Source organism: Microcaecilia unicolor, chromosome 11, assembly GCF_901765095.1.
Source record: "Microcaecilia unicolor chromosome 11, aMicUni1.1, whole genome shotgun sequence".
In the NCBI taxonomy this organism is placed as follows: Eukaryota; Metazoa; Chordata; class Amphibia; order Gymnophiona; family Siphonopidae; genus Microcaecilia; species Microcaecilia unicolor.
Window position 1 is genome coordinate 33600153 of NC_044041.1, and position 16747 is coordinate 33616899.

At 45.7% G+C, this 16747-nt stretch overlaps 1 protein-coding gene across 2 annotated transcripts in view; it reads right to left on the reverse strand.

The window, feature by feature from the left end:
- The window catches only part of SH2B3 (SH2B adaptor protein 3), a 328562-nt gene that overhangs the window by 49941 nt on the left and 261874 nt on the right, over nucleotides 1-16747 (reverse strand). For both annotated transcript variants that reach the window (XM_030217335.1, XM_030217334.1), the window contains exons 3-4: nucleotides 15465-15566; nucleotides 6179-6270 (exon numbers count right to left, since the gene is read on the reverse strand). In XM_030217335.1, the coding sequence (XP_030073195.1) occupies nucleotides 6179-6270; nucleotides 15465-15566 (194 nt within the window). The remainder of the gene's footprint in view (nucleotides 1-6178; nucleotides 6271-15464; nucleotides 15567-16747) is intronic.

Consider the following 16747-nt stretch of genomic DNA (forward strand, 5'->3'; position numbering starts at 1 on the left):
GACATGCAGACTCTATAAACTGACTTCCTGTTTATGAAACGGGCATTTTTACCTTTTAAAGCAAAGTACCACAGCCTAACACAGTAAACACAGTAACACAGTAGATGATGGCAGAAAAAGACCTGCACGGTCCACCAAGTCTGCCCAACAAGATAAACTCACATGTGCCATTTTTTGTGTATACCTTAACTTGATTTGTACCTGTCCTTTTCAGGGCACAGACCATATAAGTCTGCCCAGCACTATCCCCGCCTCCCAACCACCAGCCCCGCCTCCCACCACCGGCTCGGGCACAGACCGTATAAGTCTGCCCAGCAATATCCCCACCTCCCAACCACCAGCCCTGCCTCCCTCTCCTTCTGGGAATCCATTCCTTCTGAGCAGGATTCCTATATGTTTATCCCACGCATGTTTGTGGGGTCAAAGCAGGTGTCTGGTCCTGGCTGCCTGGAGACCCATGCATTAGCACCTTATATATGCAGGGGGAGCGGTCCTCCCAGCGCCGACGCTTCTTGATGCCTGGAAATCCCTTGGTGCTCCCGTCATCATGCGTCGAGGGTGACTGATGCCAGTGTTCCTCAATGTCAACACCGAGTCCTCCCGTCTCCTCTGGGTTGGGTCTGACACCGATTGGTCACAGGGGGCCTGGATAGCGGCTGGTGCTGAGGAAAGTGGAGACCCATTCGATACACGGTCACTCCCAGTGTCAAAGGGTCTCACAGACCAACGGACTAACGTACCCAGTGCCGATGCAACACTCGATGGCGACACAGACTTCGAGGTTTCAGAGCTGGATCCAAAACGTTTCTCTTTGAGCCTCCTCTTTGAGTGGAGGAGTAGCCCAGTGGTTAGTGCAGCAGACTTTGATCCTGCGGAACTGGGTTCGATTCCCACTGCAGCTCCTTGTGACTGTGGGCAAGTCAGTTAACCCTCCATTGACCCAGATACAAAATAAGTATGTATGTGAACCCTTCTGAAGCTATTCAGCTGCTATGGGAGGCTAACCTGTGAACAGATGACAGTGTTCGTGACTGTCAGGAATCAGTCCTTTCCCGTCCTTCCATGAGTCAGTGCTGGCATCGAGGGGACTAGAACAATAGGTTGGAGCAGTTCTGATGTCACATTCGCAGGCTCTGCTCAGCAAACTGATGATGGAGATAGAGTGACCAACTACATCCTACTGGTCTATATTTGAGTGGATTTGCTTTCTCTCTCAGTGAATTACATTATGTCACAGGGGACTTATTGCTCCATACTTGCTTGGCAGACTGGATTTTCCTCAGGCAATGCTGTGGGTTTTGCATTTTTTTTCCTTATCTGCTTCTTGCTCAGTTCTGATGTCACATTCGCAGGACTGTGTTGGTTGGGGTGTGTTGTTCTTTTGGCATGAATTATGCCAAAAGAAAAGATTAAATTATACTCTCCAGGAGCAGCAGTTCTCAACCTTTTTTGCATCACAACACACCTGACAGTTGCACAACATGATGAATATTACAATCCATGGCGGAACTAAAAATAACACCAAAAAGGGTTTATTGGTGCCAAGAAATAGGTGCCACAATGTGGCACACAACACCAATTCTAATACAGCTTCTGGATGCACCTAAGGCATTATAGAATATACTAATGCAAAGCTGCATGCCAAAATTTTCATGTGCCAATTTATTTCAATGACTGTCAACATGAGCTAACTGGGTGAATGGGTTTTACCCAGTTAACTCACACTGGCAGGTCCTGGGCCGATTTCAGCAGCACTAAACCAGAGTGCTGCTGAGCAGGGCTGTGGAGTTGGTAAACCAAACCTCTGAATCAGACTAACATTAGGCTCTAAAGTTTTTGTACTGGATCTAAAGCACTGGTAAATATAAAACATATGTTTACCAATACTTTAGATCCAGGACAAAAATATATACAATCTAAATACAAAATAATGAATTTACCATATAATTATGATGTAAGCTTTTATTTTGCAGTTGGAGTCTGGGTCGGTACATTTTTACTGACGCCACTCAAAATTGCTTCCAACTCCGACTCCACAGCCCGGCTGCTGAGTATCAGTCTGACCACCTCGACGCTATCCGGGTAGTACCAGCATAGTCCATGGATGGAGCCAAGACAGAGCTGGATATTATCCAGCCCCCATTGATATTCAGCAGCTGAAACTATCTGGCAAGTGGGGACAGGATAAAAAATATCCTAATCTGTCCAACCAGCTATCTGGGTAGCAGCGCTGAATATTACCAGTACCTGGATAACCTTCCAGCTGTCAAGGATGAACCACATTCAGGATCAGTATCTGGGCATCATCCAGTGTCGATTATCCTGTTCTAAATCAACCTGCGATGGCCAGTGTTTAAGAAACAACCCACACTGATCACTGAAGGATGCATACTGTGATTAGCTTTTAAGGGCTGCTGTTGAAATTAAAAGGAATTCAACTTACTTTTGCCACTAAATTTCTAATCTACTTCTTTAGCGAGAAACTTGTAACTTAAGCACTGTGCATTTCTTTTAGTCCATTGTCCCTCCCCTCCCCCAAACATACCTATCTTCAAGCCTCCATCTAATCACAATTTTACAAGCGAAAAAGGACACCAGTCTTCATCCTCATTTCATCTGACCCAAGCTCACCCACCTCATTCCCCTTTCAAATGTCTACCCCAGTCTCCTTTTTAAAAGTGACCTCCTCCACCTCAGCAATTTCTGGTGGGCCCGGGGGGGTGGAATGAGAGGACACATGCATTTCCTCTCCACTCCCAGTATGTAAAAAAAGTTAATACCTTGGATGGAAGGGATCCTTCATCATCCTTCGTCATAAACTTTGGGCTATCAGAAAACTGACATTGTAACCATGCTTCCAGCTGTCGATGCTGGCACACCACACGTGCTCACTTCTCAGGTATGAGCTGAGTAAGCACAGGTGCCAGTACGGACAATGGGAGTGCAGCTGCTGTCAGTGTGTGTTCAGATGGCCTGAGAGTTCTGGCTCAGAATGCCTTCAGCTGATGGAACTTGAGGGCTCCCTGCCAGCTACACCAATAATGTATGCCACTACTGGCTAGACCCAAGTCCAAAGTGGGTGGGACACTACTCCACCTAATAATCACAGGTAAAGAGGGGGGGGGGGGGGGGGACTCCTCAGGCCATCTTGCTCTCCTTTAAGCCAACAGTAATCAAAGCAATAGGGGTAAAGGATCCCACATTTATGGAATAATCTGGCAGCAACTCCAATAGCTGGGGAAGTGGAGATTGAGGGTGCAGCATTTCCAGCTTGGGCTTGTATGGCATAGTAACATTGTAGATAGCAGAGAAAAACCCACATGTTCATTTGCTTGCTGCAGTGGTGTGATGAGTCATAGTAACATAGTAGATGACGGCAGAAAAAGACCTGCATGGTCCATCCAGTCTGCCCAACAAGATAAACTCATATGTGCTACTTTTTGTGTATACCTTACCTTGATTTGTACCTGTCCTTTTCAGGACACAGACCATGTAAGTCTGCCCAGCACTATCCCCGCCTCCCAACCACCAGCCCCTCCTCCCACCACCGGCTCTGGCACAGACCGTATGCTGCCCAACACTATCCCCGCCTCCCAACCACCAGCCCCTCCTCCCACCACCGGCTCTGGCACAGACCGTATGTCTGCCCAGCACTATCCCCGCCTCCCAACCACCAGCCCCTCCTCCCATCACCAGCTCTGGCACAGACCGTATGTCTGCCCAGCACTATCCCCACCGGCTCTGCCACCCAATCTTCTGAACAGGATTCCTTTATGTTTGTCCCACGCGTGTTTGAATTCTGTTACCATTTTCATTTCCACCAGCTCCCGCGGGAGGGCACTCCAAGCATCCACTACTCTCTCCATGAAAAAATACTTCCTGACATTTTTCTTGAGTCTGCCCCCCTTCAATCTCATTTCATGTCCTCTTGTTCTACCTCCTTCGCATCTCCGGAAAAGGTTCATTTGCGGATTAATACTTTTCAAATATTTGAACGACTGTATCATATCACCCCTGTTTCTCCTTTCTTCCAGAGTATACATGTTCAGGTCATCAAGTCTCTCCTCATACGTCTTGTAACACAAATCCCTTACCATTCTTGTAGCTTTTCTTTGCACCGCTTCAATTCTTTTTACATCCTTCGCAAGGTACGGCCTCCAGGAGGCAAAGGCAGTAGGCTACTACTACTGCTACTACTGCCTGGGCTGGAGGCACAGTCTTGGAGGGAAGGGTGAGGACTCATCACACCACTGCATCAAGCAAATTCATGCAGGGTGTGTGGCTGTTTCTGATTCTCCTCTAATCAGGGTGCTAATACATGGCTGTTCTTATATTCTTAATCAAAGGCTCCTGCACAGCTAATGCGCCATGTGATCCCACGCGGGAAACAGTAAGGGCAGTGGGAAGAGAGGCCTTCAATACTCCCTACGTCAGAACACCCAGCCAGGCAAAAACCTGCTGTGGAATGCCATTTTCCACAGCGGAAGCAACTCTTACCATTTCCACTGCCATTCTAAACCAGCTCTGCAGCTGTGACCTGACAGGGCTAGAACATTTAAAGGGGCAAGTACCCCCAAAACTCACCAACAGTGACACTGCCCCAGGTCCCAACTAAGGGTCTGTTCCAGGGAAGCCTCTCAAATTGTCCACCCAGGCCCAGCAGCTACCCCCAACAAGGGGCCAAGCTGCTCCAATTGCCCTTTTTTGTGGAGGGGAGGGGGTTTCAGTGCCTTCTCTTTGTAATCTGTAAGGAAGGGCCAGGCACAAAACAGGCAATGGACACTGGGGGAAGGGGAACACAGGGTGGGGAAGGGACCTGGTACCACCAGATATACCTCCAAAGATGGCACTGCTCAGCCAATCACACCTAGGCTCAACTGAGATAGCCAAGCTAGGGCAGGAGCTCCCCCAAAAAGAAGAATCCAGGAGCTGATGTGAAGCCATCCACTGCCTGCCAGAGACAGAGATATAGTGGAGGGAGGAGCAGGCCATCCTTTAAGGTGACCAGATGCACGATTAAAATTTGTAATCACACTTTTCTTGCAATTTTAATCATTGCACACACATTTTATAATCAAAAAGATTTGTTTTCCAGATATTTACCCATTTTAAGTTCAGTTATTAATAAAATACCAAGTTTGTCTGTTGTGTAGCTGCGTAAACTTGATGCGGCATCTTTAATTATCTGGGTTTGACTGTTGGCTCAAGGGTGGTGCTGGACTTTGCCAAGTGGGAATCCTGGGTCTGACTCCCTAGCAAAGCTTCAGCTCCTTAGACTAATCAGGGCTAGGCGTCCGCAGCTTTCTGAAGTGAGGGAGTCTTTGCCATGGCACGATAGCAACATCTGACCTAGGGATGCACATATGCTAGGCTCCGGAGGAAGCTCAAACTGGTGCTACAATGACAAGCCTCGGTGAGATGGGATGGGAGTAGCCAAAAATGGGGAATATTTCATCTGAAGTTTCATGGTATTGCAGAGATCGATTCTGATTTAAGCTGGAAGCACAAACAAGCAAAAAGGAAACTACCAGACAAAGGAACCCCAAAACACACAGATCATTCTGCTATGCTAGCAATGAATGTTACAGTAACTAAAATCCAAACCCTGAACAGAGGAGTAGCCTAGTGGTTAGTGCAGTGGACTTTGATCCTGGGGAACTGTGTTCGAATCCCACTACAGCTCCTTGTGTCTCTGGGCAAGTCACTTAACCCTCCGTTGCCCCAGGTACAAATAAGTACCTATATATAATATGTAAATCATTTTGAATGTAGTTGCAAAAAAATAATAATCTTATATAATAAAACTCACCCTCAACGATCTGAAAACACTGACGTCACTTCCGTCACTTCCTTCAAGACGGGTTCGTGGTGGTGAAGCCACCGAAATCGCCAAGTCTCGGGGCCACGCCCTCACGTCACACGTGATGACATTGAGGGCGGAGCAATGGCGTCACACACCGAGGGCGGAGCAATGGCGTACGGTGCGTTCAAGAGGTGCGGAACAATGGCGTCAGAACGACAAAGGGGTCGGTAGGTAGATAGGGAGGGAGGGGGGGGGGGGGGTGTTGGGGAGGAAAACCTTGCTAGCGCCCGTTTCATTTGCTCCAGAAACGGGCCTCTTACTAGTAATAAATAAATCACAGAAAGACAGCATATCAAGTCCCATTCCCTTTCTTACCCTTGATTCATACATTCTTTGATTTCTGATGTCCAAGAATTCAACTGTTGATCATCAGTGGTCTCAAAAAGGACTTCTGTTGAGTTGTTAACCTAGATTAGAAGGGGGAAAAGAGAGAAAGATGTTGCACTGTACGCCTCAAATCTGGAAAATACTTCAGTTTTAACCTCAATAGCCTTCTAAAAAGTATTACTTTTGCCTCACTCCAAAAAGCAAAGCTCCTCCCTCATGTGGTCTCATCTCCCCTACCCCCAGCTGCCTACTATTTTGCTTTCTTCTTTCTTTGAGCAAAATTATTTCTTTGTTACTCCTCTCTGGAAGTTTAAAAAAAAAATATATATATATAATCATTCACTCTGTAGGGGCAAAAGACAAGTAATGAAAAGCAAAGATAATCTTGTTTCCTCATTTAAACCTAGTACTGCATTTAGGATAGGATGAACAGGGCACTTGCCCTAGGTGCTGTGCATAGGCGCCCGGTATAAGAGGCTTGGGGAGGCTAAGCCTCCCCAGCAGGAAAGAGTTAGGCGTCGGGCGGGCGAGCGGCACCGTGAATCTCCCCTTTCCCTCCCCTTGTTTACTATCTGCCCCTCCTCGCCATCTTTAATTTACCTGCGTCCCAGCGTCGGCCCGCCGCGTCATTTCAAAGCCCGCCCTGCTGCCTGTCTATTCTTCCCTCCCTTCGCAATGTGATTTGTTCGGCAGAGTCCCGCCTTCTGACATTTCCTCGAGGGTGGGACTCTGCCGAATGAACACGTCACGAAGGGAGGGAAGAATAGAGACAGGCAGCAGGGCAGGCTTTGAAATGACGCGGCAGGCCGACGATGGGACGCAGGTAAATTAAAGATGGCGCGGGGCAGATAATAAACAAGGGGAGGGAAAGGGGAGAGGAGAATTGCGCTGGCGATGGATGGAGGGGGGGCAGGGGACAGAAGGGAATTCAATTGCTGGATATGCATGGAGGGCAGGGGAGAGAGGAGATTTGCTGGACATGGGTGGGTGGCTAGAGGGGAGAGAAGGGTTGCTGGACATGGGTGGCTGGAGGGGAGGGCAGGGAAGAGAGAGGAGGGTTGCTGGACATGGGTGGCTAGAGGGGAGGGCAGGGAAGAGAGAGGAGGGTTGCTGGACATGGGTGGCTAGAGGGGAGAAGAGGGTTGCTGGCCATGGTTGGCGAGACGGGAAGAATAAAGGGGAGAAATTCTGGACATGCATGGAGGGGAGGGAAGACAGAGGAAGGAGATGAGGGAAAAGGGAGAAAACCTGCACATCGATGGAGAAAATAGGCAGAAGCTGGATCCACTGGACAGTCAAGTCTGCAGAGGACCCAGCTTTTACTTACGGATGTAAGGCAAGAAATGAAGAAGGCAGGCAGAAAGTAAAGAAATAAATGGAAAGGAAGCCCTGGAACTGGAGTTAAGAGGACAGATAGCAGCAGAATCGGATACTTGGCCAGCATGACCAGAAAAACAAAGTCACCAGACAACAAAGGTAGAAAAGATTATTTTATTTTCATTATAGTGTTTGGAATATGTCCACTTTGAGAATCAGGTGCTCAACATTAAAAGTTTATAATTATTTACTTATTTATGGCATTTTATCCCACATTAAACATGAATTTGGGTGTTTTGTGGCTCTACATGAGAATTGTGATATGATCCCTTGTTTCATATTGTTGACGGTCTGCATTTTCCGTATGGGTGGTATATTGGTGTATTAGGTTCTGCCCAGTGTAATATTTATGGTACAGTAAGGTTCTGAGTGTGTTTTTGCGCAAAGTTGTGCATAGTGTTTTGCAGTTGAGCGATTGTGGTTAGTATATGCTTTGAGCAACCACTTTATTCTTTGACATATGATACATAGGTTCCGCGTTAGGAGTTACGGATCAAGAAAGGGATCTGGGTGTCGTCGTCGATGATACGCTGAAACCTTCTGCTCAGTGTGCTGCTGCGGCTAGGAAAGCGAATAGAATGTTGGGTGTTATTAGGAAGGGTATGGAGTCCAGGTGTGCGGATGTTATAATGCCGTTGTATCGCTCCATGGTGCGACCGCACCTGGAGTATTGTGTTCAGTACTGGTCTCCGTATCTCAAAAAAGATATAGTAGAATTGGAAAAGGTACAGCGAAGGGCGACGAAAATGATAGTGGGGATGGGACGACTTTCCTATGAAGAGAGGCTGAGAAGGCTAGGGCTTTTCAGCTTGGAGAAGAGACGGCTGAGGGGAGATATGATAGAAGTGTATAAAATAATGAGTGGAATGGATCGGGTGGATGTGAAGCGACTGTTCACGCTATCCAAAAATACTAGGACTAGAGGGCATGAGTTGAAGCTACAGTGTGGTAAATTTAAAACGAATCGGAGAAAATTTTTCTTCACCCAACGTGTAATTAGACTCTGGAATTCATTGCCGGAGAACGTGGTACGGGCGGTTAGCTTGACGGAGTTTAAAAAGGGGTTAGATAGATTCCTAAAGGACAAGTCCATAGACCGCTATTAAATGGACTTGGAAAAATTCCGCATTTTTAGGTATAACTTGTCTGGAATGTTTTTACGTTTGGGGAGCGTGCCAGGTGCCCTTGACCTGGATTGGCCACTGTCGGTGACAGGATGCTGGGCTAGATGGACCTTTGGTCTTTCCCAGTATGGCACTACTTATGTACTTATGTACTTATAGCTAATATCTAAATTTAATAAAAGGTATTGTGACTTATTTTTATTTATTTTTTCTGTGTGTTATCAGACAATTATGGATTTAAGCTCCACCCCTAGCCCCACCCTAACCCTGCCCCCTTTAGCCTCCCCAAACAGTTGGGCCACCGACCGCCTATGGTGCTGTGCAACAGGGAGAACTGCCAGGAGCCTCAAGCCAGGTCTGGCACCGGGGAAGGAGGGGGAGAGAAAGCAAGTATGAGTATGAGTGAACCAGCAAAGGAAATGCCTCATTCAAATGACAAGCATGGGAGAGGTGCTAACTTCAAAATAGCCTTCAGTCTCTCCAGCCCTGCCATCAAGGCCAGCATGACCACTGTGCAAACTGTATATTCACATTGGGAGGTGCAGTCAGCTTAGTGAACTGCCCTGACCCACTTTTAGGCACATGGTAAGCAGCAGAAGGGCTGAAATGTGTTGCAGAAAAGAAAAAGAAGTGTATAGCTTTAAGCCATGTGCTCACTGTGGGTCTTATGTGTGTCTGCCCCTTCAACACGTCTATTACGGAGGGACAGGAAAGCTTCTGACCTGCAGAAGGTCCATGAGCTTAAATCTCTTGTCACTACCATCACCACAAAAGGAGAAGGCACAAATAGAAGAGAGATGTTCGACCAGGGGTGGGCAACCTTGATCCTCAAGGACCACAACCGAGTAGGTATTTCAAGATTTCCACATTGAATATGCATGAGATTTATTTGTATACAATGGAAGCAGTACATGTAAACCAATCTCATGCATAATCATTATGGAAATCCTGAAAACCAGACTGGGTTGTAAACTTTGAGGACAGTGATTTCCCAACCCTGCGTTAGACCAATGATTGTACCTTCAACTACCCAAAAGGTGGGTTCTTGTGCATCTGTAACCAACATATGTTGTCTTAACTTCCTGAATAAACGTGCATCATTTATATTTTCTGCCTCCATTTATTCTGGGAGATGAACCCACCATCTCCACTATCCAAAGTATTACTCTTGTTTGCATAAGTAAAATATTTTAGAGTAATGTAGAGGCCACATCCCATCATAGCAACTTTAAAAGTAGAAATGAACTTTTTGTGCAGGAAGGTCACTAGCATGAAACAAGCAAACAAAAAAAAAAATACCCCAGCAAGCTTGTAAAACTTTAAAAAAGGAAGTTATCAGAAAGAGCACCCATGACAACAGAAGAACTTGTGTGTGGTTTCAAAAGTAATAGTTTCAGCAAGACAGAACAAAAAACAATGCATGCTTTTTTTTCTCAGAATTAAAAAGTAACTTGTTTATAATGCTTTAAACTTGTTCCAGATATCAGAAACACCAAGTCTGAAGAGCCAGCAGTTCAGCTAGGATTTCGGGTATCACTGTCTAAAAGCAGGCATTTTTTAGTTGCCTGTTCCAGAGAAATGCTGCCCCTGTTTTTACTTGTACCTCACTTTGATCACAGCCCACCCCCACTCCCAATGGGTAATGAAGGATAGTTTAAGCAACATGTAGAACAGGACTACAATCTCCAGCCGACCTGTGGCGCAGCCAAGGATGGGCCCAAGTGGGCAAGGGCATACCCAGTGGCAACACACATCATTAGTGTAGATGGTGGGGATCCCCAGGCCCCGACAGCTAACGAGTCCTCTCTAGAGTTTCCTCTCCTGTCACTCTCATCCCTGGAGCAGTCAGCAGCACATTTTCAGCTGCTGTCACCTGCACTCTCCCCCCCCCCCCCCCCATACTCAGTTCAATTGGCATCCCCGCGCATGTGGGCATGGGGCATGCTGGTTGAACTGAGCATTCAAGGGAGCCTGGAATGGGGCAGTGCTGGTGTCAACAGCTGAAAATGAGCTGCAAACAGCTGTGAGGATGAGACTGAGTGGGATTCTTCAGTTGGCGGGGGCCCGGGGAATCCCTGCCAGCCAAGGTATTTAGTTTTAATGGTGTGGGTGCGAGCGAAGGTGAGGGGGAGTAGCAGGCAGAGAGGAAATGTGGGTCATGCCCACCCAATAACTGAGGTCTGGCTATGCTGCTGCAGCAGACACCTTTAAAACTGCCCAGATATATCATGCATAAAATAGGTACTCAGAAAACACAGCACTTACTTATATTGTAGGTATTCCTCAGGGCTGAGCAGGGACAGAGACAGGATAGACACTTATGCATGTATTTTATTTAAAAAAAAAAAAAAAAACATTTTTTTTTTTTGGTTTTAACAAACATTTTGTATTCTGGAGTGCAAACATTTCTCATTTATAAATCTAGAGACACAATCACATGGTGCTTCCTTTTACACAGCAGAGGCGTATTTTCAAAGAACTTAAGACTTAAAGTTATGTGGAGGTGTATTTTCAAATCACTTAGACTTACAAAGTTCCATAGTAATCTATGGAACTTTGTAAGTCTAAGTGCTTTGAAAATGAGCCCCAAAGTCTCACAGGTCCTCTGTATAAGGAAAATTTGGATTCTAATTTAGCAAGGATATCCAAGTCAGAAATCATGGGAGAGACACATATATTATCATTTGTACCAATGTATGCATTAAAAATGTGTCACTCTCATCAAAGAATGAACAGAAGGCTCCTTCCAGGCAATTTATTTATTTATTTATTTATGGTTCATTTATACCCCACAGTTTCCCTGTGAAAATCTGGGGGACATGTACCTGTGTACACACATGCTTACATGGGGTTAAGCACTTGCATGGATTTCAGAATAAAGGCCCTGCAAGCATTTTCACTGGTGCCTAAAAAGGATGGGACTAGGGTTGTGAAGGAGACAGTAAATAACATTCACATGTAAGGGGAGCGTTTTAACATGGTGTTTTTACACATGTAAATAATTATTTCTGGGAAGAAAAAAGTTTTACTGAGCTCTCACATTAAAAGACTCAAAACAGAGCAGCAGATCATATTTAAAAATCAAATCATGAAATTTATATATTCTTGCACATGAAAAATTTACATGAGGGAGAGAAAATTAGCCCCGTAAAGTCAGTGAATATCTCTGGTAAAGGAAGCAAGTGAAAGCGGAGCTTATAAAATCCATTTAGGATCATTTTGATGTTTACAGAAGTGATTTTTGAAGTTGTCCGGGTCTTGCTGCATCGGAGTGAAACCGACATTTCAGCCATCATGCTGTGGCTTACAGAACAATGGCTGAAATGTCAGGTCCACTTACTCAGACTCAGCAAGACCCAGACAACTGCAACAATTATGACACCAGCTGCAGAAGCCTAAGAGAACGCTTACAGAAGAGTCTAAGTAACTAGAGGCAAAGTATATGATGTATTTATACCTCGGAAACTCTTAATTGCTGGACAATATCAACAAAACACAGGAAAGAAGAAAGTCTCGCCAGTCAAAGATGAGTCAATGACACCCAGTATCCAACTAGGATGACGGACGAGGAGACAGACCAAGATAGCCCAGTCGAACCCATCCTACCAGTCTAAAGAGGAAGATTCTGAACAGAAACCCCTCTTCTATCTACCCTCACCTCTCCTATAATAAGGCGGTATCATAATCCTCTATTGTCTAGGGCCTGATGAACTCTGAACCACAGCATCCTATGTGGTTTAAATCACAGGTTGGGCCCAGGACAGCAAAACTGAGAACCAAGCTCTCCTCTTCCTGCCAGCTCAATCAGCAATGGGAGGGATGGAGACATCAGTTGCTGAAAGCATGATTGCTAAGTATGTTGAGGAAAGGTTGAATAATGCGAGACAGGACATCAGCTGGGTGTATACATGTGAGAGAAATGGGTGCACGCGTATGCACAGATGCAAAAGAGTGAGAAAGAGTTGGGATGAGATAGGGCACATAAAACTGCTGCTCCTAGTGATCTTGGGCAAGTCACTTAACTCTCCGTTGCATCAGGTACAAAATTAGATTACGAACCACACAGGGACAGAGAAGGAGAAATTAGGAATTATCTGATAATTTTCTTTCCATTAGTACTATTCCAGGACAAGTGGGTAGTCATGTCCATCAACCAGCAGGTGGAGATAGAGCATACAGAACTAAGCCATACTAGACAGTCCCCAGCTATCAGCCCAGTTCATCAGTATCAGTCTGAAAGCAAGGAACAAAGAAACCAGAAGTTCAGCATCTGCAAAACTCAATAGAACCAGACTGTAACAAAAAACCAGAGCCCCCGAAGGCTCGGATCTGAAAAGCAGGCCACCAGTACAGTGTGGAGCTCTGTCCAGGGACAGGGCTCCTGGAATAGTGTGAAGAAGTAATGAAAAGAAAATTATCAGATCCTTCAGGGCAATGCAATCTTCCACCAGCAAGTTAGTCTTTTTGGTGACCGCCATCACCATGGAATCCACCTAAGGCACACCGAACCTATCCTTCTCTTCTGGCACCAGAGGATGAACACATGCCATGGCCCTCCCAACCTTAAGGCCGGTGATGAGATTCTGAATATACGAGTGCATGGAAAAAGCTTTAGAGGGTCCTCTGAGGCCCTTCATAAGGTCTCTCGCCTGACCCCCCCACTGGGGCTCCCACAGGAACCTCAATAGAGAGTGCCACCAGTGTCTCAGAAATCAGGGAACCCAGCTCCTCTCTGTGAAACAGATGCAGCACCCAAGGGTCATCCCCTTCTCTGGATGGGATTCTGCGAGTGAGGGCCTCTCTGAGGACACCGGGGCTACCTCTGAGTGTGGTGGACTCCTGAGACCAAGTCTTGGCAGGATCATCCAAAATCTCCGTTCTGGCTCTCTTGGGAGCTGGGGAAGACATCCCCCCCTGGTTCTGCCTGATGCAGAATCTGAGACCCCAACTGAACACCAGTGCTCTGCTTCAGCAGGTAGGCCTGGTCAAGGAGTACAAACTCAGGGGGGAAAATGGCAGGCCTTGACCTGCACAGTCCCTTTGCAGCCCTCCTGTAGTCTCTGCTACTAGAGCGGAAACCTCCCATGCAGCAACATTCAAACTGGCCGCAGCCCCTGCCTCCTGAGGAGCAATCTGGACGCACCCTGGGAGACCTGGTACCCAGAAACTCCCACAATTTGAGAATCCGAAGCCAGCCCTGAGCTTCCCTCACCCATGGGAGCAGCCGGCCTGCACACCATGAAGCGACCCGATGAGGAGCACCTGCCCCCGTAGCAGATGCAGTGCTTCACGCTTTCTGCAGGTGCAGCCATGTGCTGACTTACTGAGTCAGAGAGCAAGTCCTTAAGAAAAGAAAAGAAAAAAAGTCCTTGTTTTTTGTTTATAAATCCGCGCCGACAAAAACAGTTTTAGATTTTTTTCTTTTGTAACACTGGAACGCCTAGTGCTCTCTGCAACCTGAGCAGAACAAAACAAAACAAAAAAAGTGTGCAGGAGCCAAGAAGCACCGCCAGCAGGGAAAAGCTCCACTAGCATCCCTCCATACCACGTGTTCCAAAGCCAATCATCCCACGACCCACAAGCTTGGGAGCAAGGAACTCCCTGCACTGGGCGCTGCTCCCATGGCCAAAGGCAGGCCTCTATAGCACAGAGACACCTCTTTTCCTCTGTCTTTCCCTCAGCCTTAATTTTTTGTTGTTGTTGTTAAGTGCTGAATAGGCCCCAGAGAAACAGAAAAACAAAAGCAGAAATCCCCCCTTGGCACAGCACACGACAGGGATCCAGCACCACCAGGTATGTCGGTAACATGGTCCACCATGCTCTACTGGGAACCATCTAACCAGCTGGAGCATGAGAACAGGGCCTCAGGACGAGAGACAGAGTAGTCTGCCCATCCACCTGCTGGAGATAGAGAATATAGAACTGAGCCATAGTAGATAATCCCCAGCTACCAGCCCAGTTCCTCAGTATCTTCTATCTCCACCTGTCGATGGACATGACTACCCACTCGTCCTGGAACAGTGGGAAGAAATGTAATGGAAATACCCAGTGTATCTGAATGTAACTCACCTTGAGCTACTACTGAAAATGGTGTGAGCAAAAGCCAAATAAATAAATAGGGCATGTAAAATTTGATGAAGTTCCCAGTTTCCAAAAGTGTTTCCTTCCCTGTGTTAAACTAAATTCAATCTCAACCAGAAGATCAAGGGATTGCCCTTATCTCAGTATTTTTCAATGCAAAGCCAGGGTGGCAATTTGTGTCCTCCATCATTTTTCCCCTTCTACTCTGCCTTTCTATCCAGGATCAGGGCAGAAAGGGGAAAGTGAATGGAGGGAAAGCCACATGCTTCAAGGATAAGGCATTTCTCAATAGACAAAAGAGAATGTATTTGGAAATGCTCATACCCTTAAGAATACCCCCATGAAGGTGGGCTGGTGGGAATGGATGTCTGACACACAGTGGTCAGCAGTGTCATGGCCCCGCATGGGAAGATACTTGGTAGTTCTCCTTCAGCTCATTAGAATCCAAAGTGGCCCCAGTTTAAAAATTAATGAAGACCAGTGACTCAGACCTTATCTTTGATCAGAGACTGACAGGCTCATGCATTAGTTGGGTACACCCCTGATTCAAGAATATAATTAAAATTTGACCAATTTAATTATCCTTAAAATCAGATCAGCTTGTGAACCTTCGGGGCTTCAATGATTATTTCCCCTGTTTTCCACACAGGTCATACCAAGGCACCGTCTCAAGAACTGTGGCACAAGCGTACCTTAAGAACGAATGTGTTTAGGTTGTCTGGCATTTCTAGACGTGTGCACTTCCTTATCTCTTGCACAGCAGAACAGTAAGTGTGTAGCTTTGGTTTTGAACACTGCAAGGAGAAACAGCAAAATAATCTATCAGCACAATGCAGAGCAGAATAAAAAAAGATCAACATACTATTACAAGTGCTTCAAATGCATGCATCATAACAAAAGCTGTTACAGTCATTTGAACCAACCATTAAAACAACCCAACATGTTATGGCATCACAGCTCCTGCATCAGGGCAAATGTCAAATTTATTGCGAGTCAGAAAATCATACATGTACCGTCATACAGAACTAAAAAGAGCCCCTAATGAAAAGTGGCCTTCCCAGCATACAGCAGTGTGCCAAACTGCAGGTGCTATGGCACCAAAACAAGTTGGACTGTTTTAATAATTGTTTTTGAAGTCTAGATATATGTACCTGTAACAACCTTTTTACCTTGAATGTCTTTTGATAAAACGTTTGAGCTGCCCACTGCTCCGTTTGTTCTCTGCATTTGCAATTGGTTATTGCCTCTCTCTGTGACTATCATCTGAACCAACAGATTCAAAACTATCACTGCATTTCCAATTCAGTCAAAGAGTGACTTGGGTCCAATTCAGTTCAATGGAAGAATTAAGGTAGATACACCATTGTCAAAAGAAAACAATCCTTAATCATAATTTTCAGATGGCTAGAAATTATAATTATCCTTAACTGGAAGCTGCAAAAATACAATGGCAATATGCAAAATGTAAGAGGAAGTGCTAAAACAACTGGGGGGGGGGGGGGGGGAACCCAATGTCTCATCACACTCTTTGGCTGCATAAAATTGGATATTCCCACTCTGTGCTTCAAATAAATGGCTTGCTGCATTTTTTTTTCCAGTGTTCATTTAAATCACACTTTAAATTTAAATAAAATTTGTACATCAAAGACTAATGCACTGCTGAACAGATAATGCCCAATAAAAAGTATTTTCAGCATCATTTTCAGAACTCAAAGCATCCACTTTACTAATTTCCTATATACTTTGCCAGTTTTCAGGATAGTGTAGAAGGGAAGGAAAACTTTCCCCATTACTAACATGAGTTTCTAGAAAAAGGCAGCAAATAAATCCAAAATAATAAATGCCATTATCATGCATTATTAGTAATTAGGTCCCACTGCATAAAATAGGACATATAGTAAAACACCAGATATTAACAGTATTAGCACCCATGAATAACTTAACCATTAGTAGGCTACAAGCCTGGTTTCTCAGG